Genomic DNA, 26796 nt, shown 5'->3' on the forward strand with positions numbered 1-26796 from the left:
CTCTGTGACCTCTCCACAGTGAGGTTACTGTCGGTGTGGTTGAGGGGGAGGGAGGGGGGACTGGCCGAAACCCTCCCCAGGAAATCAACACCGATGCCTGGGTACAGCACGGCAGAGTGGGGCCAACGTTCACATGAGTAAGGCTGTCATCACTTGGCTCGGATATTATTTGTTTTTAAGCTAGAATGGAACTGCACATTAAAAGGACTTAACAGACTTATCTTTTTGAACTATTATTTATACAGGTAAATCCCATTGAGACCGGAGACTCTTTTGCAAGGGAGACCTGTTCCCATTTACACACACATTCATACACAAGGTAGCAAGGTACGAGGCAAGGTGGGTGAAATGTCTTGCGCAAGGACACAACAACCATGACACAGATGGCAGGGCGGGGATACTTACCATATTATCTTAAAATACCTTCCATCTGCTTGGCATCTATGATATAGTTATACACAGGGTTCCTACATTGGTTGCTTTTTTTGTTCCCTGCACATTTGGGATCTCACTACATTTCAGAAAGCAGAAAAATCCTGACAATAATTCCTATTTTACATTCGCTATCCTAATGTCTATTCTATACTTGATGTATTTCATGCCCCTGTAAAGCACTTTGAATGGCCTCGTGTCTGAATTGTGCTATAGAAATAAACTTGGCTTGCCTTGAAAACGTCCATAAACCGGTTGCTTGTATTCAATATTTATTCTACAAAGTGACACGTAGGTTCATCTGACGCCAGTTGCATTTCATCACCATATAACAGCAGCACTATGGGTATAGCGTCTCGAGCAAGTGTTAATTATAACACACACACACTGACAAACCACACACTTAAAAGCAGGAGGAAATATTTTAAACTGTTGATGAGGTATAATTGTATCTCAATTAAGTTATTGCAAACTGATTCGACTGATATTCTAGCGGGGCAAAAGAATACGAGCCACAGGAAGGTATATAGAGTTAGAATAGGCTAACTGTAGCAAGATATACAACAAACAAACCCCCTGATATGTATTTAATGCCTCGAACACAACCTTTGTCTTGTTGTTTTAGTGATATTTGAAAATCCCACGTGTCTTTTGTCTGTCTGCCAACAATGCTAGCACGCTAAGCTGCGTTAGCTAGCCTAAAAATTAGCCAGTTTGACTCCTAAATTGTTCTAAATGAAATCACAGACATGGCTTTATTCGCTTTTTATTTTATTGGTTAGTTTTCGCACCTGTCGGCTGCCATTCCTTCATCTGTCCGCGGCTCGTCTGCTGCTGTGATGCTTGTTGTTGCCATGTCAGGTCGGCGTGGCCCGGTCGCGCGGAAACCAAACAATGGCTGCGTCGTGACGTCACATAACGTAAACTGGATGCTGCGTTTATTGTAATCGGGAAAATGTTCACTGAAAACTTGTCATTTCATTGGTTCATTTTACAGACTGAATACACCGTTTTTAAATAGCCCAAAGTGGCTTAAAAGCGAAATTTGAAGAAACGCACTATAATTGCATGCATTGCATATAAATGTAATTGCACGTAGCAATTACATTTATATTTGATTTAGCCTATGTTTAGCCTATTTGCTGTTGGCTGCAATATTTCTTGAATATCTTAAAATGGTCATAATAGATCTGTTTAGGCGTATTGATTAACCTATACACTTGCGGACATGCACATGGACAATAACACTGAAATAGCCTCAATTCACTTCATGATTTTAGTCCAAAAAACTATTTTGAGATGGAGAGAAATGTTCACTGAAATTTTTTCATTCATATTTTGATTGATAGCCTATTTTAAAACGATGTTGATCTGATAGCATTGAATGAATGCTGAATATAGCAGGAGCAATAAGGTTTTGTAAAGGTTGATGTGAAATCAAACTCATAGGCTACAAGTCAGATTGTATAAGTGCAAATGGCAATAAACATATTCTATTCTTCTATTAGGCCTATATTATACAGATGGATAATTTGAAAAAAACGTTTTTATGTTAAAATAAAAATATCTCCAAAAGCTGAAGTGTTTCTGAATGAACTGAGTTTCGCTTGGTGTGTGTGTGTGTGTGTGTTTGTGTGTGTGTGTGTGTGTGTGTGTGTGTGTGTGTGTGTGTGTGTGTGTGTGTGTGTGTGTGTGTGTGTGTGTGTGTGTGTGTGTGTCCCATCTGGAGTTATACGTCCAATCAGTCACGCTTCACTGTAGGTATATCCTAGGTGCCCCTATTCTGTCCCGGTGTCCACTAGAACAGCAGCTGCAGTGTTGAGTGCGCGCCGCGTTGCCTTCTAAATATACTACTGCGGCTGCCTGTTCGAGGCTATTCCACTATAACTCCATCACTCAGTATAGCCTATTCATCCTAATTAAAACCTCAGATAAGAAGAAAGACGGGGAAAAAACGCACGTGCTTTAAGCCTATACCATTTTTACTGCACACCTGCAATGAAGGAATGTACTCGTTTGTTCTGAAGTGAAGGTCTGCGCTGACTTTACCACGCTACCACTGAAGATCAGAGGGACACCGGACCAGGTTTTTCAAGAGGGAACAACTACTTAAAAATCCTCCAATATAAGGAATTTCCCATTTATTTTTTCATTTTTTCTATTGCTTCATACGGGACATTGACGGACTGACAGGCTGAATAAATGGATACTAACGCGGCAAATTCGGAGAAATCTCAGCTGATACACGAGAAGAATGCGAAAATGTATTCACTCAAACAAAGGTGAGAACGTGTGTCGTGTTGTATTCGTTTTACTATCTGTGGTTATATTATGTCCCTGCAGCAGCGTGGATAATGATATTGCATGTGGCAATATCCTGCTATAAGTTAAATGCACTCGTTACATTTAACATGCATGTATAGGCTATAATGAAACATGTGTGTGGCTATTGGCTATGTATGAAAAGAAAAGAAATTGCCTAAATATTTAGTGGTGTCAATTTTAAATAAATATTCCAATAAGAAGAGATTATTTGAGAACAAAAGTTATTATTTTGCAATATTAACATTATTATCTCTGCAGTAACAATACCACCCTGCTGCGGTGTATAGGCCTACTGACACCGCAGCAAGGTGGTACTACTACCTTGCTTGATGCATATCCAGCAATATCCTGCGATAGCCAAAGTTACAAGCACGTGTTACATTTGACATGCATGCACAGTATAGGCTATAGGCTACAGTAGGCTATACATGAGACATGTGTATGGCTATATATAGCCTATTAAAAATAAAACAATAATTGTTTAGCAATGTCGAGTTTAAAGAAAGTGTCCAACGTCTGTTTCGGGGAATTTTAAGAGGAAAAAAGTGAATATTTTGCAATTTCACGTGATTTTTCTCTAAGGGAAAAATCCCATGTTGTTGATGTAAATATAGTTATGTTTATATAGGCTTTATAATATAGTGTAGTGAAGCTTGTGTGTAACGTAGGCTATAGGAGCGGTGTTACCATGCTGCATGTTAAGCAGGATACAGGTCTACTTTCTTCTTGCGGGCTGTTAGTGTTTTATGTGAATGAACAAATTCATTTCCACGCTTGGCTTGCTCGTGGACAGCCGGTTGACAAATGGCCGCGAGCCGCCGGTCCACTGAGCGACGCTAAAACTCATCATCTGTCATTAGGGAGGACAGAGAGCAGCTATACGAAGCAGTCCGCGAAGAAAGGGACGCAAATCACCAGGATTTATTAAGTAATTAATACAGTGTAGACAGACAGATAAGGGTTATGGTGTTCATGGCCTATTGTAACTGCAGGTGTGAGGCAAGATCTTTAATGTGGTTTAGCCTATGAGAAAATATTTCGCAAAGTCATTCAGAAAGAATAAAACTAAGCATTTTCTACCTTAAAATAATTCATAAATAATTATTCAAACGTCATGTTTTTTGGAGATAAGGAGCCTTTTAGCACGGCACCTGTCACGTTCTTGAAACCAGCTCATTAATCTTATAGATACATATCTTAAAGGTTTTTCATAGCTAGGGCTAAACGTGTGAGGCTTTATTATTCATTAAAAAACATCGTATATTAAAGGGAACAGGATATTAAGTTAGAATTTAAAATGAGACCAAATTTTGAGAAATCAAATAGAAGATATTGGGGAGTATTTTGTAGCAAAAAAAAAAGTCAAAATCAAAATTAATATTTGTAAGCACAATTCCACACTGCTTTTAAAATATAAATACGAGCACAAAGGCCTTAAAAATGCAGAAAAAAAGATATCTAATCGAGGGGAATTATTTTATCAACATCTGGATCGTATTAAGGCCTCGCGCTGCGTCAGTTGAGTTCTTCTCCATCTAATCAATAACTGATAATAGGCTACAGACCGGAGGGGCGTTGGGGAGTGAACTGATTCCATATCAGCTGTTTCTCACCCACAGAGGCCGATACACCATGTTAAATAGACGTAGAGTGACAGTGATATTATTCGCTGCTAAGTGCTTATTTTCGTCAGAATCTTTCAGTTGATGATACTAGCGTGAACTTTGTCATGCGCAGTCTCCATGGTCACTTGACAAGAACATTGTCCGAGACATTTGAAATTGTGAATTTGAAAATATCTCATAGAAATGTATTGGGATTTTTTTTCTTCATATATAGACCTATATATATATCGGCTATTTTTTATTCATTTTTTGTCTCGCACAATTTTCTTGTCAAGTGACCCATGGAGACTGCTCATGCCAATTTTGACGCTTGTATCACAAATTGAAAGATTGTAGCACTTATCTGCTCCACTGTCTATATACGATGTATAAGCAAGAAATCCTGCACGCGGTTACTAAACGGTCAGGAGGATGGTCTGGTGGTTGTTGCAGACGTTTCGGCCTCCGAGAAAAAAAATAAAAAAAATAACATAACGCTGGGGATAAAACATTCTGTTCTAGAAATGAAGAAATTAGGGTTTAAAGAGAGGTGTGTGTGTGTGTGATTTTACTCCCAAGTGTGTTTGTGTTTGTGTGTGTGTGTGTGTGTGTGTGTGTGTGTGTGTGTGAAGGAGAGGAGGGTGTTTCCACGTGGCACCGCATTTGAGATTTCATGCACCATTTGCTGCGCTCGTTCGTTCGTGTGCGTGTTTGTTTGTTTACCGTGTCATCATCATCACCATCTCCCCAGCTGTCACAAAGTGGTTCATAAGGGAGGGACCTCTGTGTTCACACGGAGGTTAGTTAGGCTCCAAAAATATATTAAAAAATAAAATAAAAAAGACCATTTATAATATTTTTTTTTTTTGCAGAACCAGCATTCAAATGAGACGATGTGGTATACGAATGAAGACAGTGTAGTAGGCTATTTACTGGCTTAATTAAAAGGTTAATACATCCTATAATGTTTTATTGATCTGCTAGCCTATAAGCATGAGTCGAGACAGTGCAGGTGAATATGGTCCCTTTTTAACTTATAGATATCACCATGAAATTACTTACATAAATAAAATATTTTTTGCAATACAATTTTCATAAATGTTTGAATAACTACGCACATTTGGTAACATCCAACTAATTGCATCTCTTAAAAACCAACCATCTTGATATTGGTTAAAGCCAGAGTAAAAATCATTATTTCAATTTATACTAAATATTTACTTCCAAAGTGTTTACAGGATTTTGGATAAAGCCTTTTTCATTTTATAAATCCACAAATATTATGTGTGGGTCTTAAAGAAAAATGCATTTCAGCGTATATTTTTAAGAATACAATGTATTATACATCAGGCAATTAAAAAGATATGAAACAAATCCTTCAGGGGTTTAAATGATAACTTAACTAATAAAAAAAATATTTAACAACAAGTTTGGATTGTTTTACATTGTTAACCATTGTTACATGAAAACACAATGACAAAACAGAGTGAGTAACATGCCCATACTGTAAAAAAAAAAAATCAACAATCATACCATGGTATTACATAAAAAATGAACAAATCCTTGTCATTCCTGGGTCTTTCTGAAGCCTCCTAGCTGTATTTACCACCAGAGTCTATTTGTTGGATCGTTTATTTAGCGGTAATTGTGATATTTCTGGCAGCGTGTGAAGGCAGCATAATTGGCTGAGCGTTAATGGGAGTCTTTCTCACTGCAGCTTCCAAGAAATCCCCCCCGATAAAAACCATCGAAGCCAGTCAGACTTTTCACAGACTTTGGTCACAAGTCTGGTCTCAAAAAGGCTCATAACTTGTGCCCTGATTAACAAAGATAAAACTAACTTAGATCATTTAAAAAAATAGATTTAGTTAAAGCTCCCATATTATACACTTTTCGGTTCTATTATACACCATATTATATGGTCTTAGTGGTCCCTAATATGTTTTTCTTTAATTGTTTGCTGAAAAAAACTTTCAGATAATTTATTGTACTATGCTGATGTTCAGCTAATCTCACAATGGCCTATTTTTTTAAAAAGAGCTGCAGCTCCCCTCGTAAATATACAATCTTTGAGCTCCCCCCGCCCCCTGTCCGGAAACGAAGCCAGATACGCCTCGCCCTCTGTCTGTCAGGGCCGTGGACCAATAAGAAATAGGGGTGTGGGCTGCACAGTGGAAGCTTCTGGCTTTCCAGTTTGTGAGGTCAGAAGAGGGGAGAATTCTGACTGGAGTATATTGGGAGGGGGAGGGGTGGTGGTTTCAGAAAGGGGGAGATTGAGAAAAGGAGAGTGTTATTTTTTAAAATATTTTGGCAGTCTCTAGGCACACCGTGGACCCATGGATATGTTAGAACACATTTAAAAAGTGCATTTAGCATAATATGTGACCTTTAAAGGTCCAGTGTGTAGTATGTATTGGCATTGTTCAGAACAGACCTAGGCTCTGTAAACTGGCATGTAAACAAAAAAGAAAGGGGGCCTAATGTAGCTAGCAAAATGCCGGTTACAAAGCCTAGGCTGTGTATAAACTATTAGCACTAAATTCTTTATTTTCAGCACACACTGAGAATGGACAGTGAGGAGATATTCACTGATTTTGACAAAAAGTGATTTTGACAATAAGCGTTCTCCAGAATCACTGACTCCACCTTTAAAAGGACTCCTGAATCAGCATATTTTGAATACTTACATGAAAAAGCTAAGTTAAAACAAAATAAACAATGAAATTAGAGAAAAAAAATTGTTATTCAGTCCAATAAACAGGCCACATAAACACTTGCCCTGCGTTCCAATACCCATACTTCCCTACTATTTAGTATGCAAGAAAAATATTTAGGATGTCCCAATACATGCACATCAATTGTAGTATGCTGAAAATACATAAATGCCCCACTAACTCCAATAGTATTTTGCAGTATAGTCTTTATTGTTGACATTTCTCGACATAATGAAAAAAAACATCTTCCTTATCTGATTTTTTTTCTCTCCTGTGGCCCTAAAACTCTTCTGTACTTTAGTATGTAGTGTAGTTAAAAGAAAATGTATGTGAATTGGAACGCAGGGACCCTTTTTTCTATAAAAGCAACTGCACCCCACCCCCACCCCCCCTTTCCTCCCTAGAAAACACTAAGCATTGCATTCGAATCAATGGTTCCTCGCTGCGGGCTCCGTTATCTCAGCTACAGAGAAAACTATTGCACTGTGCTGTGATTCAGCAGACTGCAGCTGTAATTAAACGGTCAATGGTTATATTTATTTTCTTTCAGTGTTAAGCTCTTCTGAGATTCTCTTCATACTATATATCATGACATGGATCAGTGAAGATGCCTTACGGTCTATTCACTGCTGATGCAAAACAATGTTAAGCTAAGTCTTTATTTTTTCAATTACACACACATGCAAGGTGAGTCACACACATGGGAATCCAAATTACATTTTAGCTCACCCCTCCTACATTTCTAAACACACACATGCATATAGGGGAGCAGTTTTGGGGTCTTGCTCAAGGGCACATGGTAGACATGGTAGGCACTGTATATGAAATACCAGCCGCTCTAATGTTACAGATAACACCCTCCTGTCTGGTGCCGGGGATCGAACCAGAGACCTCATGGTTACTGGTCGGCACCCTTACCTCTAGGCCATCCTGTTCACCTGCCCTGTGGTGATATTGACTAAAAGCAATGAACTCAAATGCTTTAGAGAGACAACGTGCTCTGTGTTGTCATTTAACAAACTGATATTTCAATGCAGAAGCAAACACTAAGTTAAGTTAATTAAGTTGCTTTATTTGTGAATTAAACAAGGCTACATTGGAATTTGAAACTTTTTTTCGAATATCCCCTATCACACCACACTCCAGAGGGGGTTAGGGTTAGCGCTGAACCCCTGGAGCAGTTTGGGGTTAAGTGTCTTGCTCAAGGACACAATGGTAGAGATGGTGGGCACCGTAGATGTAATAGCAGTCAACACTAGTTTTGCTACTAACACCCTCCTGTCTGGTGCCGGGGATCTAACCAGAGACCTCATGGTTACTGGGAGGAGGAACCAGAGACCTCATGGTTACTGGGAGGAACCAGAGACCTCATGGTTGGAGGAGGAACCAGAGACCTCATGGTTACTGGGAGGAGGAACCAGAGAGCTCATGGTTACTCGTCGGCCCCTCTTTCCTCTAGGCATGATGACTGCTGCAGAAATTTTCAAACCATTGATTTCACTTGAGATTAAATATGAGCCATGAAGCAATACCGGTGAGGCTCTTTACTGCCTTAGGATCGGTCGTTAAAGATGTTTATTCAAGTGTTAATCCATACGCTGACTGGCACCAAACATAGAGGGTGTACAATCAGATCTCTCCAAGCGAGCATCTCTATACTGTAGTTTTCTTTCAATTTTATTTCTTATAATGTTAAATATGCTGAAAAACACCTTCATGTTCGTCGGATTCACAAATTTCCGACTGTCCATGAATGTCTCGTAGAAAATCATCGGTATCATTTACTAATCAAGCTCCAAAGTTAAGCCAACAAGCTATTACTTCATCAAAATCTCCATTCCTCGTGTCCTATTTTACATCCAGTATTTTTGCCGCAAATGTTTTGCATGATCAAGATGATGTAAAAAAAAAACATTAAATTCTGCGCTCTTATCGATAGTGGACAGCCATGTTTGGCTTTGCTGTGACTCATAGCTACATGGCAAGAATTCACCCAATCCGAGACTGGGGAAGGCCAAAGTGGATTTCTACATACAGTACATATTGATCGATTGAGCTATTCCTGCTAGTAGCCATGGTTGTGCTGTTGCTCAGAGATGTAAGACTTGCAGATAGTTAAAAAAAAATTAGCCCAAAGTGAGTAAAAAATGTGAACGGAGAAAAAAAAACCTGTAAGTCAGGGTTAATGAGTTTACAGAGGGGAGTAAGTGAAACATACTAAATTAGTAAAGCGTGTAGTGTCCCACAGCGCTACCTGATTATCCGACCTTAAACTTAACTCACTTTTCCTGCCAAAAAAACCCATCTAGGAGCTGTAAAAACACCCAGGTAGTGCTTTTAAATCTAAACTAACAAGCATTTAGGAGTAAAATACAGTCATGTTACTACAGCTCAAACAGAGAAGACGGAATGGAGACTTTTAAATACATTTGTGAAACAGACACTAATGCTTATATTTGGAAACAATCATTGCTATTCAATCGCTTACTTTAACTAACAGTCAATTCTTCTACCTTGATTCTGTGTCTTTTTCACTGTGTGCTCGTTGATGTTTATTTGTATTGTTTTTATTTGGTTGAGGAATTTTTGTCAAATAAAGAAAAATACCCGTTAATATAACGTTGCCTTAAGGCTTCAGAGCACCCGAGTTTGGGTATACATGTTATATGTATGTAGGCTTTCTGTGTGTGTGTGTGTGTGTGTGTGTTTGTATGTGTGTGTGTGTGTGTATGTGTGTGTGTGTGTGTGTTTTTGGGAAAGTGTTTTCTCTTACGTCCCAGTGGTGTAATTGAACAGAATCTGTTTTCCGCTTGGCTGCTTCTTTTCAGCTTGGACACCTCCTCTACGGTGTGTGTGTGTGTGTGTGTGTGCGTGTGTGTGTGTGTGTGTTTGATAAAGCCTAATCATGAAATACTAGCAATCTCCTATGTGTCCTGCGAGCCCAAATTAGGTTTTTTTCCACCTCATTAGCCACATCATCGCGGCTCCCCATCACTGCACAAAGCAAGAACAGCAACCTGGGTGTGTGTGTGTAGGTGTGTGTGTGTGTATATGCCTCTGTGTGTGTTTGTGTGTGTGTGTGTGTGTGTGTGTGTGTGTGTGTGTGTGCATATATCATCTATACAACCACCGGGCTGGTTTGGCTGGTGTGTGTGTGTGTGTGCTTCTGCATGTGTGCCTGTGTGTGTGTGTGTGTTCATCTATCTTTATGAGAATCAACTTGGGTTTTATACCTTAGGAGGTCATATTTGGAAATGACATAGACACCCTTCAATGTTAGCATTTGTCACAGTAACAGTTAACATTACTGTAGATTTAATAATCTTAGTCAAGCCGATTTTGAATGAATGGCTTTCAAGTGTCGGATTTTGGCTAATCATTTTAGCACAGAGCAGCCTTTCAGCAGCATTTCATTGACTATATTTTAATGTACAGTAAGGACCTGCTTCACACACACACACACACACACACACGCACGCACGCACGCACACACACACACACACACACACGCACACCTCACTGTCAGCAGTAATCGAATCGACCCGTCTCACCATTTTTCCACTTTAGTAAACATTGATTGCAATTCACTTAATCAGGAGGAGATCTTATTACAGCGCTTACAAACAACACCCAGCTCCACAGTATCATTTACATCAACTGAATCAATCACACAATGCTTAATATGGAGTAGATTTGGGTGCTCCGGTGGCGTAGTGGATAGAGCGTGTACCATATTGGCTCCGGCCTTCGTTGCAGTGGTCTCGGGTTCAAATCTGAACCGTGGACCTTTACTGCATATCATCCCCCCCCCCCCCCTCTCTCTCTCTCTCTCTCTCTCTCTCTCTCTCTCTGTCTCCCCATTTCAACTCTGTACTATCTATTAAAGCTTGAAAATGCCAAAAAGTAACCTTTAAAAAAAAAATCGCAGAAGAAAGGAATCGCGATTTTTTTCCACCACCCCTATTATAAATATCATTTTTTTAACTTATACCTTGTGTGTATTTGCAGCACCTTCCCAGACTCCAAAGACCCAGACTTCCCAGTAAAGAACGGTGGCGTGGGCGGGGCCATCGAGCTGAAGCGGCCGGCCGGAGCCCACTGCCATGGCAACAAGGCGCTGGCCTGTGACGACAGCGCCGACAAACAACTCGCCAAGAAGAAACTCTACATCGCCTCGGCCGTCTGCCTCGTCTTCATGATCGGAGAAATCATCGGTACAAGTTTATTCATAAGGAATTCATAAGTATAAGGAAAAGAGAACATTAAATACATTACCGTGGCTCAGGTGGTTAAGCGTGTTGGCCAATGATCCAAGGGTTGGCGGTTCGATCCCCGCTCTGCCACCTGTGTCATGGTTGTTGTGTCCCTGGGCAAGACACTTCACCCACCTTGCCTGGTGTGAATGTGTATGACTGCTGTATGTTTGAGGTGGTGGTCGGAGGGGCCGTAGGCGCTGAATGGCAGCCACGCTTCCGTCAGTCTGCCCCAGGGCAGCTGTGGCTACTATGGTAGTTTACCACCACCAGTATGACTGTGTGTGAATGAATGGAACCTGGAACCCTGTAAAGCGTCTTTGAGTGCCTTGAAAAGTGCTATATAAATCCAATCCATTATTATTATTTTTATTGCCTTTTTACCGAACCTTATAGCATGGGCTGAGTATTGGCAAAAGGCATCCCAATATGATACACATCTTGATACATAACAACAAATCCAGTATTTATTCAAGATTTAGGTTAAGGAAAATAATACAGACAGTCAGGAATTTGTTTTTCCTATTTCTGAGGCATAATCAATATGGCTGAGTATTGGCAAGGACTTCCCGATAGATAGGCTACACATCAAGATACATAAGAACAAATCCAGTGTTTACCCACAGCCTAGGCTCTGTAAACGCAGTATGTAGCTAGCTATGGTGGGCCCCTTTAAAAAAAAAAAACAATTAACAGAGCCCAGGCTGTGAATTAACACCAGTTTTTTTCCCAGTACATACACAGTACAGACAAGTAGCGGATCGTGAGGAGATATTTACTGATTTTGATAACAAGCGTTCTCCAGAATCACTGACTCCACCTTTAAATGCAAAAGTCCTACATCCGATGGGAGATAAACTGAGATCATCGTAAAAAAAATACTGCAATCCTGAAGTCTTGAAAACATTTTTGTTGTTGTGTTTTATCTCTAAAACAAAGAGGAAAGTTCCAAACTTTTTTTTTATCACCAAAGGTATAAAATCTCACACTTACACTCGTTGGCAGATTGCCTCGATGTTTATGATGATATAAAAGAATATTACATCTATTCTACCTGAGGCATTACTCGGCTTTAAAACCAAAAAGTATCGATATAGATTGTTGCAGCATTAAATGACCGGTTTTATAATCCTTTAAATGGCTGAGATAGATGTAATTAAAGGTGGAGGGTGTGACACAGTTGGAGACACACTCCTTATCAGCAAGTTTTTAAAGTTAGTTTTCTTCTCATAAACCACATATACTAGATCACTTACTAATAAAAGTAACATTCCCCAAACTATGGAAGCAACTTAAAGCTACAGTGCGTAACTTTTGCATATAAATGAATGTCGTTACATTTAAGCCAGAACTTAGGCTGTGTAATTAACACTGGAATTTCTTTAGACAGGCAGGTAGCGGATCGTAAGGAGATATTCACAGATGTTGACAAAAAATGTTTTAACAACAAGCTTTCTCCAGAATTGCTGACTCCACCTTTAAAGCGTTATTTTGTGGTTCCCTACAGGAGGATACCTGTATATCCACATGTATAGCTAACAACATGCCCATTTACAGAGCCTAAACTGTGTATTAACACTGGATTATCTTTCAGCGCGCACACAGCACAGACAGGTAGCGGAATCGTAAGGACTCCACCTTTTAAAGCGTAATTTTTTGGTTCCCTACAGGTGGCTACCTGGCCCACAGCCTGGCCATCATGACGGACGCGGCCCACCTGCTCACTGACCTGGGCAGCATGATGGTCAGCCTCTTCTCCCTCTGGATCTCCTCCAGACCTCCAACCAAAACCATGAACTACGGCTGGCACAGATCAGGTCAGGACCACACACACACACACACACACACACACACACACACACACACACACACACACACACACACACACACACACACACACACACACACACACACACACACACACACACACACACACACACACACACACACACACACACACACACACACACACACACACACACACACACACACACACACACACACACACACACACACACACACACACACGCCCAGCAGACCCGGGTTCGATTCCCGCCCACGGTCGTTCTCTGCATGTCACTCCCCTCTCTGCTCCATTTCACCTCTGTCTCTGCACTATCAATAAAGCATAAAAATGCCCAAAAATATCATAAAAAAAAAAAGATTAAAATAATAAAGTGTTATATATTCCTGTCTTTCTTTCTCTCCCTACAGAGATCCTTGGTGCGTTCATCTCAGCCATCTCCATCTGGATAGTGACGGGCGCTCTGGTGTATTTAGCCATCGAGAGGATCGTACGGGACGACTATGAGATCGAAGGCCACGTAATGTTGGTCACCTCGGGCTGCGCTGTCATCGTCAACATAGTGTGAGTGCTTCTCAGCCTAGCGGAGGTTACTATAGAACATTATGTTGAAATACTGAAATAAAAAATGTCCTTTAGGGATGCAGACTTCTTGATATACAGCGGCCTTTCGTACTAGTTTTTTTGTTTAATTTTTTTTATTGGGGTTTTTATTGTTATATTTTTTTCCTTTAAAGGCCTTTCTTACTTTTAAGAGGCTCTTGATGCTTTACTTGACTAATACCACAATGTGCTACTTTATATTTATATTCCACTACACAACAGTTAAAGCTATAGTGCGTGAATTCAGTTGTAATTACCACAACACTGTCGGCGCTACTAAATGAGGTAAACGTTTGGTGATTGCGCCATGGATTGTATTCCTTTTGCTGTACGTCCAGGTTTTTTCTTAGCAGTAGAATCAACAAATGAAACATTTCTTGGGCTCTTCTTGGGATTTTTCTTGAGCTCCTGCGCCAGTGTCAGAGTGGAGGGTGTAATGACATCAACATGAGTTATTAGACTGTCACGCAGAGCATGCGCAGTTAGACTGGCGCACTGCACGTTGACGGCAGTTCGGTGTTAACAATAGGAGAGGGGAGTTAATGTAACCTCGTGTAGCCTAATGCTTCGTAAACATAAAGGACTTCTCTTCAAGCTACCTACAGTGTGTTTATTGAAGAACCCAACAAAACATTACATGGTGTCAGAAGCTGGACTTGGAGAGTAAGGATTTTTGTTTTTTGGAAAAGAAAAAAGTTGGAAAAGCTTCGGAGTATGCTAGCACGGTGAGCAGCTAAGAGCTACGCTAATAACCCACGGAGAGGACATCGTTAGCATAATTACGTTCCGGGAGAGAAAGAGGACACACCAACGCAAAGATGCAAGCATTACAACCACCACCCAACCTTCAGTTGACAGGTAATGTGGCTGAAAATTGGAGGAGATTTAAACAACGCTTTATGTTGTACCTGACGGCGATCGGTGCGGACGAGAAGAGCGCTAAGATGAAGGCGTCAGTTTTCTTGCATGTTGTGGGTGAAGAAGCGCTGGAGGTATATAATAACTTTCAGTTCCAAGACGACGCGAGCAAAATGAAATTGGATAAAATACTTGAGAAGTTTGAGGATTACTGCATCCCTAAAAGAAACGTGACATTTGAGAGACACAGGTTTTTCACGTGTGTGCAGAAAACGGGAGAAACTGTTGATCAATATGTAACGGACCTGAGGAACCGAAGCAAGACGTGTGAATTCGGAGAGCTGACTGACTCGTTGATAAAGGACAGACTTGTGTGCGGGATTCCAGATAATAGTCTAAGAGAGAGGCTGTTAAGGGAACAAGATTTGGACCTAGGAAAAGCACTAAGAATGTGTAGAGCAGCAGAAACGGTGAAAACACAAGCAAAAGAGCTGTTTAGTGAAAGCTGCAACGTGGATGCTGTAAGAAGAGATGCAAACAGAGCAGTCAAGAAGAAGAGCACGGCTCCCGACGTAAATACACCGGTGCGCAGAGACGCACAGGGAAGGACATGTGATCGATGTGGCACGCAGCATGCACCCAGAAGATGTCCCGCATATGGTAAAGTATGTCACAACTGTAACAAAAAGAACCATTATGCACAGCAGTGTAAAAACCAACAGAGCAAAGTTCATGCAGTGGATGAGAGTGACTCTGATGAGTTTTATGTGGATGTAGTGACAGAGCAGAACACAGTTAAAAAGGACTGGATGATGACACTGAAAGTAAATGACACACACATTGCATTGAAACTAGATACTGGAGCACAGGCAAATGTGATGTCAGAGGCAACATTCAACAAAATCAGACCCAGACCTAAAGTGCATGCAACAAAAGTGAAAGTACGTGGATATTCAGGAGCAGCAATACCTGTGAAAGGAAAATGCTTGGTGAAAGTGACACACAAGGACAGAGAACACTCACTCGCATTCGTCGTGGTGCACAGAGACGTGCAGGCCATATTAGGTTTAGCTGCTTGTGAGAGACTGAACCTGGTGAAGAGAGTGCTTGTGGTGGAAAGTGAAGGAGAAACAGTCTATGATGGACTGATGGAAGAGTACAGTGACCTGTTTCAGGGTCTCGGATGCCTTCCTGGAGAACACACAATCAGAGTGGATAAAAATGTGCCACCAGTTATTAATCCATGTCGAAAAGTGCCATTTGCTCTTCAAAAGCCACTGAAAACCGAGTTGGATAGGATGGAAAGCCTCAACGTGATCGAAAAGATTGATGAGCCAACTGACTGGGTGAGTTCGCTTATTATTGTAGAAAAGAAAAATGGCAAGCCTAGAGTGTGCATGGATCCCAGAAACTTGAACAGAGCAATAAAAAGAGAACACTTCAAACTTCCCACAAGAGAAGAAATAATGTCACAGTTTGCAAATGCAAAGTACTTCAGCAAGCTAGATGCATCATCCGGATTTTGGCAAATGAAGCTGGACAACGACAGTTCAAAACTGTGTACATTCAACAGCCCATTCGGTAGATATAAGTTTCTTCGGTTACCATTTGGCATAGCTTCAGCACCTGAGGTGTATCATAAGACAATACACATGATCTATGAACATCTGGAAGGAGTGGACACATCCATGGATGACATCATAGTATGGGGAAGTACGAAAGCTGAACATGATGAGAGGCTAAAACAAGTTCTCAAGGCAACAAGAACAGCAAACTTAAGGCTGAATAAAGAGAAATGCCAGCTTGGGGTGCAAGAACTGACATTTGTGGGGGACATCCTGAGCAGCGAGGGCATCAGACCAGATCCCAGGAAAGTGTCTGCAATAGAAAACATGCCAAAGCCACAATGTAAGAAGGACATACAGAGATTTAATGGCATGATAAACTACATGGGAAAATTCATACCCAATCTCTCTGAACGCATGGCACCTCTGAGACAGCTGACTGAGAAGAAGACAGAATGGGAATGGAGTCATGAACATGAAAAGTCATGGAAAGAACTGAAGACACAGCTCACATTGGAACCAGTTCTGAGGTTCTATGATCCAGTGAAGCCCATAAAAATCTCATCAGATGCATCACAGAGTGGGCTCGGAGCTGTTCTTTTACAAAAATATGATGACTGGCAACCAATCGCATATGCATCACGCTCAATGACAGACGCAGAGACGCGATATGCACAAATCGAGAAAGAACTGCTCAGCATAACATATGCCTGTGAAAGATTTCACCAGTTTGTTTCAGGACAGAACATAAGCGTTGAGACTGACCACAAGCCGCTGATCGCATTGTTTCAAAAGCCACTCAATGACTGCCCACTGAGAATACAGAGGATGATGATCCGGCTGCAACGCTACTCGCTGAATGTAATGTATACCCCGGGCAAGCTGATGTACACAGCGGACACATTGTCAAGAGCAGTTGACCCACAGGAGCCGGCGCACACTAAGATGAGTGATGACGTGGATGTTTATGTGAACATGATCACAAAGGCACTGCCAGTAGCAGACGCGAAAATGGAGCTCATAAGGACAGAGACATCCCGAGATGAAACACTAAAAGGCCTGTGTAAATTCATCACTGAGGGGTGGCCCAATGATAAGCAGGGTTGTTCACCTGACATCACAGAATACTGGAACTGCAGGGCAGAACTGTCGGTGGTAGGAGACGTTATCTATAAAGGAAGCAAGATAGTCATCCCGAGGAGTCTGCGAAAGGAAATGCTCAAGAAAATACACGAAGGGCATCTTGGGATTGAAAAATGTAAGAAAAGAGCACGTGAAGTGATGTACTGGCCTCGAATCAACCAAGATGTGGCAAACGAAGTGGCAAACTGCAAAACATGTTTGAGATATCACGCAAGCAATAGAGCTGAGCCACTTAAGCCGCACACAGTGCCTGACAGACCATATCAAAAGGTAGGCGCTGACCTATTTGTTTCGGCAGGGAAAGACTACATTGTGGTGGCAGACTATTATTCCCTGTATCCAGAGGTCTGTAGACTGCACACTACAACAGCGGAGGCTGTTATAACGTCCATGAAGGCCATATTCTCCAGACATGGCGTGCCAAGCGAAGTCTTCACAGACAATGGGCCGCAATTTTCTAGCGCCAGTTTTGCACGCTTTGCAGTAGAATGGAACTTTGTACACACAACGTCAAGTCCTCACTACCCGCAGTCTAATGGTTTGGCCGAAAAGTCGGTCCAGACTGTGAAGAGGTTACTGTGTAAAGCAAAAGACAGTGGAGCTGACTTTTACCAAAGCCTGCTTGTGTACCGCACGACGCCACTAGAGTGCGGTATTTCACCAGCACAACTCCTAATGGGACGTCGCCTTAGATCCAACCTGCCCATTCAGGAAAACCTGCTGAGAACAAAGGAGGGGGGAAAAGTGCAGAGGTTCAAGGAGCAGCAAAGAGCAAAACAGAAATTCTACTATGATAAAGGAACACAGAACCTACCTGAACTGCATACTGGTGATTATGTGAGGCTCAAAGATAAAACAAATACATGGTCACAGAAAGCAACTGTTCTAAATGAAGTGCATCCAAGGTCGTAGTAGACCATTCAAACAGAGGATGGAGCAGTGCTGAGACGGAACCGGCGAGACATTATGGGACCAGCCACAGCAGATCAAAGAGCTGATGCCGCTGCTGAACAACCTGGACACTCAGTTGATGGAGAAGAACCTGGACACTCAGTTGCTGCAGAACAGCCTGGACACTCGGATAGCTCATCACCTGTGGCACCAGTTCCTGTGCAAGACCTGCCCTTCAGAAGAGGTTCCAGGGCTGTGAAGCCACCACAGAGACTTATTGAACAGTTTTAGGATATGAGATGGTTGCAGTGTTAAAAAAAAAAAAAAAAAAAAAAAAAAAAAAAAAAAAAAAAAAAAAAAAAAAAAAAAAAAATGGAAGAGGGGATCGTGAGTATTGTTGTAAAGTTATGAGTTTATACTTTCCCTAGAATATTCTAATGTTATTACACTGCAGTTGAAAGGATTTAAATAGGTAACTGTTGCAGTTAATAATTACAGTTCATATGAGTTAAAGAGCAGTATTGAAAATGAAGTATGTGTTGTCTATATAAATGTTTTACATTCTTATTTTAAGAAAGGGAGATGTAATGACATCAACATGAGTTATTAGACTGTCACGCAGAGCATGCGCAGTTAGACTGGCGCACTGCACGTTGACGGCAGTTCGGTGTTAACAATAGGAGAGGGGAGTTAATGTAACCTCGTGTAGCCTAATGCTTCGTAAACATAAAGGACTTCTCTTCAAGCTACCTACAGTGTGTTTATTGAAGAACCCAACAAAACATTACAGAGGGGTTACACCAGTTTGTAAACGCTGCCAGACTGAGAAATACAGAGAGAGAGTTTTGTAGAGCTGATAGGCTTAATCAACCTTGTGTCAACTCGTTTGGCAATTGCTTGATTATATATATATATATATATATGATTTTATTCAGGACACATGAAGATCCATAGTACAATGTATAAAAAATAGACTCAATACATAAATAACAACAAAAAGCACACCAATGCATGCAGATTAAAAAGAAATAAAATAAAAAATAAAATAAAATAAGAGATCAGCATACAACACTTGCAGTATACAAAGATGCCCTCCAATGTCTCCAGAGTGAGGATGAGAACCTGACAGAGCTGAGCCCAGGCTTGACCAATGCCTGAATAATACTGTTTTGTGATGCTGTCACTCTACATATAAAACGATACATCAAATTCCTAATTAAAGCATGACAGGTAGGCACACCAACATTTACAAACATTTGACTGGCACTAGACCATCTCGGTATTCTGAGAAGTATCCGCATTCCGTCATTATACGCCACAGTTAGTTTTTTCATATTGCTTTTTCTGTAAGCACGCCACAAATGGGCAGTATATAGCGGGGTACAGAATGCTCTAAATAGCGCAACCTTTACAGCAGTAGAACACATGTTAAATTTACGTGCAAGCATATTAGCTTGACCATACATCTTACGACACTGTCTTTTAATGTCTTTATCATCTGACAAATCATTAACAAAATGGTGGCCTAAATACTTCACATCATCACATACTTTAAGAGCAGTACCAGATAAAAAGAAATCAGGAAATACCAATTTCCTGTCTTCTTTGCCTCTGACAATCATAATATTGCTTTTATTTGCATTATATCGAATATCAAAATCCACACCGTATTGGGAACAAACCTTCAAAAGTTGTTGTAAGCCAGCACTATATGGGCAAAATATAACCAAATCATCTGCATACATAAGGTGATTAATGAGGCTATTGCCAATCACACATCCTGTATTGCATGCATTCAAATGCTGTGACAATTCGTCCATATACACATTAAAAAGAAAAGGAGATAGGATTCCACCTTGGCGTACACCGTTACCAACATAGAAAGGTTCTGACACAGAATCCCCCCATTTCACCTGCATAGACTGATGAGCGTACCAGTAGACTAAGATTCTAATAATGACTTTAGGCACTCCTCTATGATGCAACTTAAGGAACAGTTTCTGATGATTCACACGATCAAATGCCTTGGAAGCATCTATAAAACACATAAAGACAGTGGAATTCAAGCTATTATATCGTTCTAAAATTTCCTTTAAGGCGAATATGCACATATCCGTACCATGTTTACGTTTAAAACCGAATTGGTTATCTGTGGTAAGAATGTACTTTTCCAACCTGCTAAGGAGGATTTTCTCCAAGATTTTGGAAACAATGCTGGCTAAAGCTATGGGCCTATAATTGTCTATGCTGTTTATTTTGCCAGCTTTGTCCTTAAGAACAGGGACTAATAGTACTGGTAAAATGGCTTCAGGCAGAGACCCATGGCCTAAGAATCCTGTCATACATATAGCAAGCAGAGTAATAAGTTTCCTGCTAGCATATTTTAGATGTTCAGCAGTTATTTTATCAGCACCACAAGCTTTGTTGTCATCTAAACCCAATACTGCAGATTGTATCTCTTCTGAATTAATAACCACATTTTCATTATTATCAACATATCCAACCTCAAAATTATTCCTCCCATTACAGTTAAATAACTCATTATAATGTTGTCGCCACATCTGACAGATAGCATCTGATCCACTGACTCCCTCAATATCTGTAGGTAAGGGCAATTTACTATTGTTCATGGCTCTAATCTCTTTCCAGAAATCATTATAGTTTTTATATTGTAACTTACATGCCAGAGACTCAGACCTCAGCGAGTTCTCATTCCTTTTGATGTATCGAAGTGCGTATTTAAAATGTGCATTTGCACGTTTCTTCTGTTCAAATAAAGGTCCCTGTCTGTCTCTGCCAGACACTATCCAGGCTTTAAAAGCCCTCCTAGCTTCGGCATGAAGCCCTGCCACATGCTCATTCCATCCGGGCTTGATATTCTGAAGCCCACACTGGAATTTATAAAAAGGCCTACAGGCAGCATGAAGTGATTTCACAATTAAATCATATAAAACACATAAGTCATTAATATGTTGCGAATTTTTACAGTTAATATCACAACATTGTATGGCATCTTTAGGCAATGAAATGTTTCCCAGCAACCTATCAGTATTAATTAAATAATTCTGGACATCTTCTTCAGTTAGCTTAGACCAATCCAGTCTCCCTGTGTTGATGCTACTAGCCACAGTAGACAAAGCGGGTAGCTTCTCAACATTCACAGACAAAGAAAATGGTATATGATCAGCATTTGCAAACTCATAATGAATCTCCATGGCATCCACTGAGTCATGAGCATCAGTTGTACCAACACAGTGATCTAACCATGAGGTAGAATGCCATGCTTCACTGATGTGAGTGTAACTATCAGCAGGCAGGAAAACCTTGCTTGAGAGTACTAAACCAGCATCAGAGCAAAAATTAATTAGATGTCTAGCAAAGAGAGAATTCATATCAGAGATGTCAGCATTCATGTCTCCTACAATGAAAATACAGGTTGAGGCATTATCTTGAATAAAAGAGCCAAGAAATGCTAATCGATTAAGATATTCTGCTTCATTGACATGACACTCATAAGGAGTGTATATGTTTATGAGGATAAACTTTGTATCATGACAATTAAACTCTATACCAATAGCCCAATCCACTCCCAATCTTACCACTGAAATAAGTGGATCATATTTCTTATTCCAGAGGATAGCTACACCCCCTGGTATCCTACCTCGGACAATTTTAGTAGTTAGATCAGTAGTAGATTCTCCTACCCCATAAAATTCATTATGTAATGCATTTAGACCTTCCAAATCCTGTTTGGCTAAGAAAGTCTCTTGAACACACAAAACATCACAGAACCCAAGAAGTTCATCTACAATAAAACGACGTGACCTATCCCCTGGACTGTGTCCAAGACGGAGGCCACGCGCATTATACGACCCAACTCGAAACTTCATGATAGGGATTTATTTTCTACACAGACTGCTCATGATTCACTTGCCCATTGTCGTTGGATGTAGTGGGCTCCAGGCTTCGGCCACCAGGAGACAGAACAGCTGCATTGGCTTTGCGCTGGGCTCCAGTGGCACGCTCAGCTGCGTGATCTCCACCAGCTGATGCGACACGGGGCTGACGGGCTTCATAGTAACGGCGAACGTAAATTCCTGCTGGCCACAGCTGCGGATCGTACATCTCATCTACTTCATTGCATTCAGCCATGATATGAAAAGAGCTGAATCTGTCCCGTGCTGATTCAATTCTCCGACATGACACCGATCTGCCCAGTTTATGTGTCAGATAGTCACGTAAGGTGTCAGCTTCCATATCGGGAGCAAATCGTGTGGCGAACACACTCACCAACTTGGTTGTGACAACTCGAATATTACTCCCGTCGCCAGTTCCAACTATTCCCATCTGCTTCCTCTCACGTCTCTTGGGTTCACGCAGGTTAGGTTCACGCAAATGACGGGGTTTTGGCTGAGAATGCCCCGAGGCATTGGCGTTATTCGGCCCCGGCTTAGCACGCCGACTGTCTCTCACAACCTCGCTCCATTTAGGCGACTGGGTCAGAGTTAGTGGAGGGATATTCATTGCCGTAGCTCCCGGTGCAAACTCCGATGTCAGAGCGCGCACACCCAGCTGCTCTTCCTCCTGAACATCACCGGTGATATCGGGTGCAGGTGATCCATTAGGCCTCTCTAGCACAGCCACCCGCCGGTCCATAGCCGCTGTTAGCACCCGCAGGTCATCACTAATACTTGCTTGAGTTACAAGAATCATTTTCATGCTGGATACTTCCTTGTTAAGCTGTTCAATCCTGCCAAGTAGAGCAGAGACATCAATGCTGCTAAACGTGACAGGAGGAAGCTCATCTAGATAATAAGAAACAAATCTGGGAATAGACCCAATATAACCAACACTCATTCATAAAGTATATAAAAGTTACACACTATACCTTTAAAGTTCCTCTTTTCTCTCCTCTCCGTAGAATGGCCTACATCCTTCACCACTCGACCACCTTCCACGCGCACGGCAGCGGTTACCAACAGATAGACGAGAACGGCCAGAGTCCGGTGGTCGGCCACGGACACGGGCACTCCCACGCGCTGCTGGGTGGCCATAGCAACACCAGCGTGCGCGCCGCCTTCATACACGTGGTGGGAGACCTGCTGCAGAGCGTAGGCGTCATGGTGGCCGCCATCATCATCTTCTTTAGGGTCAGAAATACACTTTTTATATATATACAGTCTGTGGTCAGATATGTAAGGGTTAATGCCCGACGAGGTGTCCAGGTATCAGGAGTTAATGGACACCGTGGAGGCGAGAACTGTCCGACGCGCAGCGGAGGACAGTTGCCTTCACGAAGTCCATTAATCCCTGATACCTGGACACCTCGAAGGGCATTAACCCGCTTATACCATAGTCACCTACTAATAAAAATAATAATTAGACCAATCAGTTATATTTTCATGCCTTTTTGCGATCAAATTAGATTTTTTTTGAACGAAACTAGATTTGTTTCGAACGAATAACAACTTGTTTCCACAGCAACGCCCGAGACCTCGTATAATAACTGGAATACCCATTGCAAACCCATAAGGTTCTTATGTAATGAAAACGTAGTTCAGTACTCCAGTCAATAGGAACAACCAAGGATACGACCTGGCAACGACATAATTTGGCTTTAACGGTGCGTTCAAATTGTACTGGGAAGTCGGACCGGGGATAATACGAGCAACGGGAGACTGCGGCAGCTGTTAGCCACAGACCTACTGTTATGCTAGCAATATACAAAGTCAAAAAACATTGCGCACGCTGTACAAACAGTAAATGTAATCACCCAACATGTTTAACAACAGTTCCACCGAGCTAACAAAGCATTTCCCCCAAAATAAATAACGCATTTCACGGAGAATGTGACTGGCGAACATGTGTATTACGGGCTACAGCCTGAAGTTACGTGAGGCAGTGACTGACTGACAGCAGTAGCCTATGTCCAGATAGACAGTGAAGCCGGTCTTTGGTGGCTAAACACATGTAAACTCAGTTACAAACCTTTTGTCAAATTAAACAGGGGTCTTACTCACCTTTTTAACGAGATAACCATTGACGTTTAACCAGAGGACATTAAGTTTAGCCACTTTATTGTACTACTATCGTTACTACAGCTCTTGTGTTACGACTCGAGCGCCATCCTGTGGTGTTCAGAGGCTATTGCACGGCAGGATATTTTAGGCTTTATAAATCCCAAATCCCTTATCAACACAGTTTAATCAGCGGCGAGCCGGCGACGCAGTGGACAGAATGTAAACAGTTCCATAGGTGTACATACATCAGAAGTTAATCCACACCCATGGAATGTACTCCAGCCAATCAGAATAGAGTATTCACACAGACTATGGTATAAACCTTATATAACCTTATATTTAAGTCAGGTTAATACAGTCTATGAGATACACATGTTGTACTGCACATTCATCTTCTTTCGGGTCAGAAATAATTTTTATTTTTTTAACCTTTATTTATACAGGTAAATCCCATTGAGACCGGAGACTCTTTTTCAAGGGAGATCTGTTCCCATTTACACGTTACCATTCACACACAAATTCATACATCGATAGCATGCGAACTAGCGACATTCACACATATAGTCTATGGTCAGATAAAGACATACACATTATGTTAGGTTGAGACCTTTCATATACAGTTTATGATAAAGACATGTTCTGTACATTCATGTTAGGGTGAGACCGAAATTTCAGTGTGCTGAATTTTCAGGATAAAAATAGCCAATATTTTATCGTAATCAATTCTGTATAATAGGTAGGTACACTTGAAAAAAAACAACCTTAATTTTAATTTATTGTTTTCTCCTGTGAGTTAAAAATTAAATGGTTAATTTTCTGTCATCTATGAACATGCCCCCGACTCCCCCTTGAGCACTTTATTGGCTTAAATATCAATTGAGGTCTCTTTACTTACTCAAAGTCCTTCAAGTCTCCATAACGTCTGTTTCTCTCTTTCAGCCCGAGTATAAGATAGCGGATCCCATCTGTACGTTCCTGTTCTCTGTGTTTGTCCTCTGCACCACCCTCACCATCCTGAAAGATGTCTTTAGGATACTCTTGGAAGGTACGAAACAGTTATCCCTTAAGATGTTTAGGTAAAGATCTAACAAGGGTGGAAATGTGATCTTCTGGTGGGATTTTGTTCATACTGACAGTGATACTTTGCCTGAGGGAAATGCAAAGATTAAAAAGTCCATAGCTTCCATTTAATCCCCAAAACAAAACTAGTTTCTAACTTGGGAAGAACAGAAACACAGAAGCACAGATATATGGTCAAATACTGGGGATCTCATTGTTTTTTTGGGACATGTATTTGTTCATTATTTAACTTGGATAAATGACTTGGAGGTAGCCTACCCTTTCAAAGAATTAAGTGACTACAAACACAAGATAATGGAATAAAGTTGTTATTTTTTAATCATTTTCATGCATTTCGAGCACACATTCTGGGATCTGTTGTGTGTATTAACCTGTGTCCCGTTGTTTTCCAGGCTCTCCTAAAGGAATAGACTTTAACTCGGTGAAGGAGGTTCTGCTGTCGGTGAAGGCTGTGAAGTCTATGCACGGTCTGCACCTCTGGGCTCTGACCCTGGGACAGTCACTGGTCTCTGTTCACCTGGCCATAGGTAACGTTACACACACATATATATTAACTACACTCACTAGAGTTTAGGGGTGGTAGAATGGCCTGCCCTGGAGGCAAAGAGGGGCCGACTGGTAACCATGAGGTCTCTGTTTGGACAGTTTGAACAGTAGTGATATAGTCTTATTATAAAAACTGACAGTATATATGGATAAAACGTTTAATAATTCAGCTCCGACTAACCTGTATTCTATATAAATTCAAAAGGCAGTGGATAAAAGTGAGTCTCTAGAAGCTTTCAACTGCATCAAAAATCACCTCCATTTGACACATTCTCCAGTCTGTCTGAGTATTCATTTCACACAGTTTGCCTCCTGCATTTCAGTTTCAATCTCTACCGGCAGTTAGTTCTGCTTGTGCGCTCAGGCAAGGAGAGAAGAATGTAGAAATTACATTCAAGATATTGCATATTTGTCATGTGCGCAACATTTACAGCAGCAGTTGGTGGCAATGCAATTCGTGTGAGTCTCAGGCTGCCTTCAACTATGCAATTTAAAAGAATAAAATGTATGAGAGAAACACACAAGTGAAGAGAGCAACCTGAGATCTAAATAAACACAAAATTAGTGCAAAGACAGAATGCAAATAAAATTTAAAGTCAGTGATTCGGGTCACCAAAATCACTTTGTCAAAATCTGTTGATTTCTCCAAACAATCCCGTTCCGTTCTGTGTGTTTTTTCATGTATCTTATATGTTATTTTGTATTGTATATTGCACAGCACTTTGGTCAACGGATGTTGTTTTTAAATGTGCTAAAGAAATAATTTTGACATTGACTTTTATAAATCAGACTGACTGTGTTGTGTGTTTCAGAGGAGGATGCCGACGCTCAGTCCGTTCTTCAAGAGGCGACTGATCTGCTAAACTCCAAGTTCGGTTTCTACAGCGTCACCATCCAGATAGAGAATTACTCTGAGGACATGAGCGTCTGTTCCCACTGCCAAGACCCCACCGACTGA

General features: G+C 41.1%; 2 protein-coding genes across 2 annotated transcripts in view; one reads left to right on the forward strand and one right to left on the reverse strand.

The window, feature by feature from the left end:
• Window positions 1-1308, reverse strand: part of LOC307266053 (uridine-cytidine kinase-like 1) — a 31128-nt gene extending 29820 nt beyond the window's left edge. The window contains exon 1 of the mRNA XM_080047950.1: window positions 1224-1308. Within this exon, the coding sequence (XP_079904076.1) occupies window positions 1224-1288 (65 nt within the window). The 5' untranslated portion in view covers window positions 1289-1308. The remainder of the gene's footprint in view (window positions 1-1223) is intronic.
• Window positions 1309-2634: 1326 nt separating this feature from the next.
• Window positions 2635-26796, forward strand: slc30a2 (solute carrier family 30 member 2; the record flags this gene model as incomplete). The annotated part of the gene is made up of 8 exons (XM_080047646.1): window positions 2635-2714; window positions 11084-11289; window positions 12999-13145; window positions 13543-13696; window positions 23114-23342; window positions 25152-25257; window positions 25685-25819; window positions 26651-26796. The coding sequence occupies 8 exons, from the start codon at window positions 2635-2637 to the stop codon at window positions 26794-26796; spliced, it is 1203 nt and encodes a 400-aa protein (XP_079903772.1).

This window comes from Ammodytes marinus (genome assembly GCF_949987685.1).
Source record: "Ammodytes marinus genome assembly, chromosome: 19".
Taxonomy (NCBI): domain Eukaryota; kingdom Metazoa; phylum Chordata; class Actinopteri; order Uranoscopiformes; family Ammodytidae; genus Ammodytes; species Ammodytes marinus.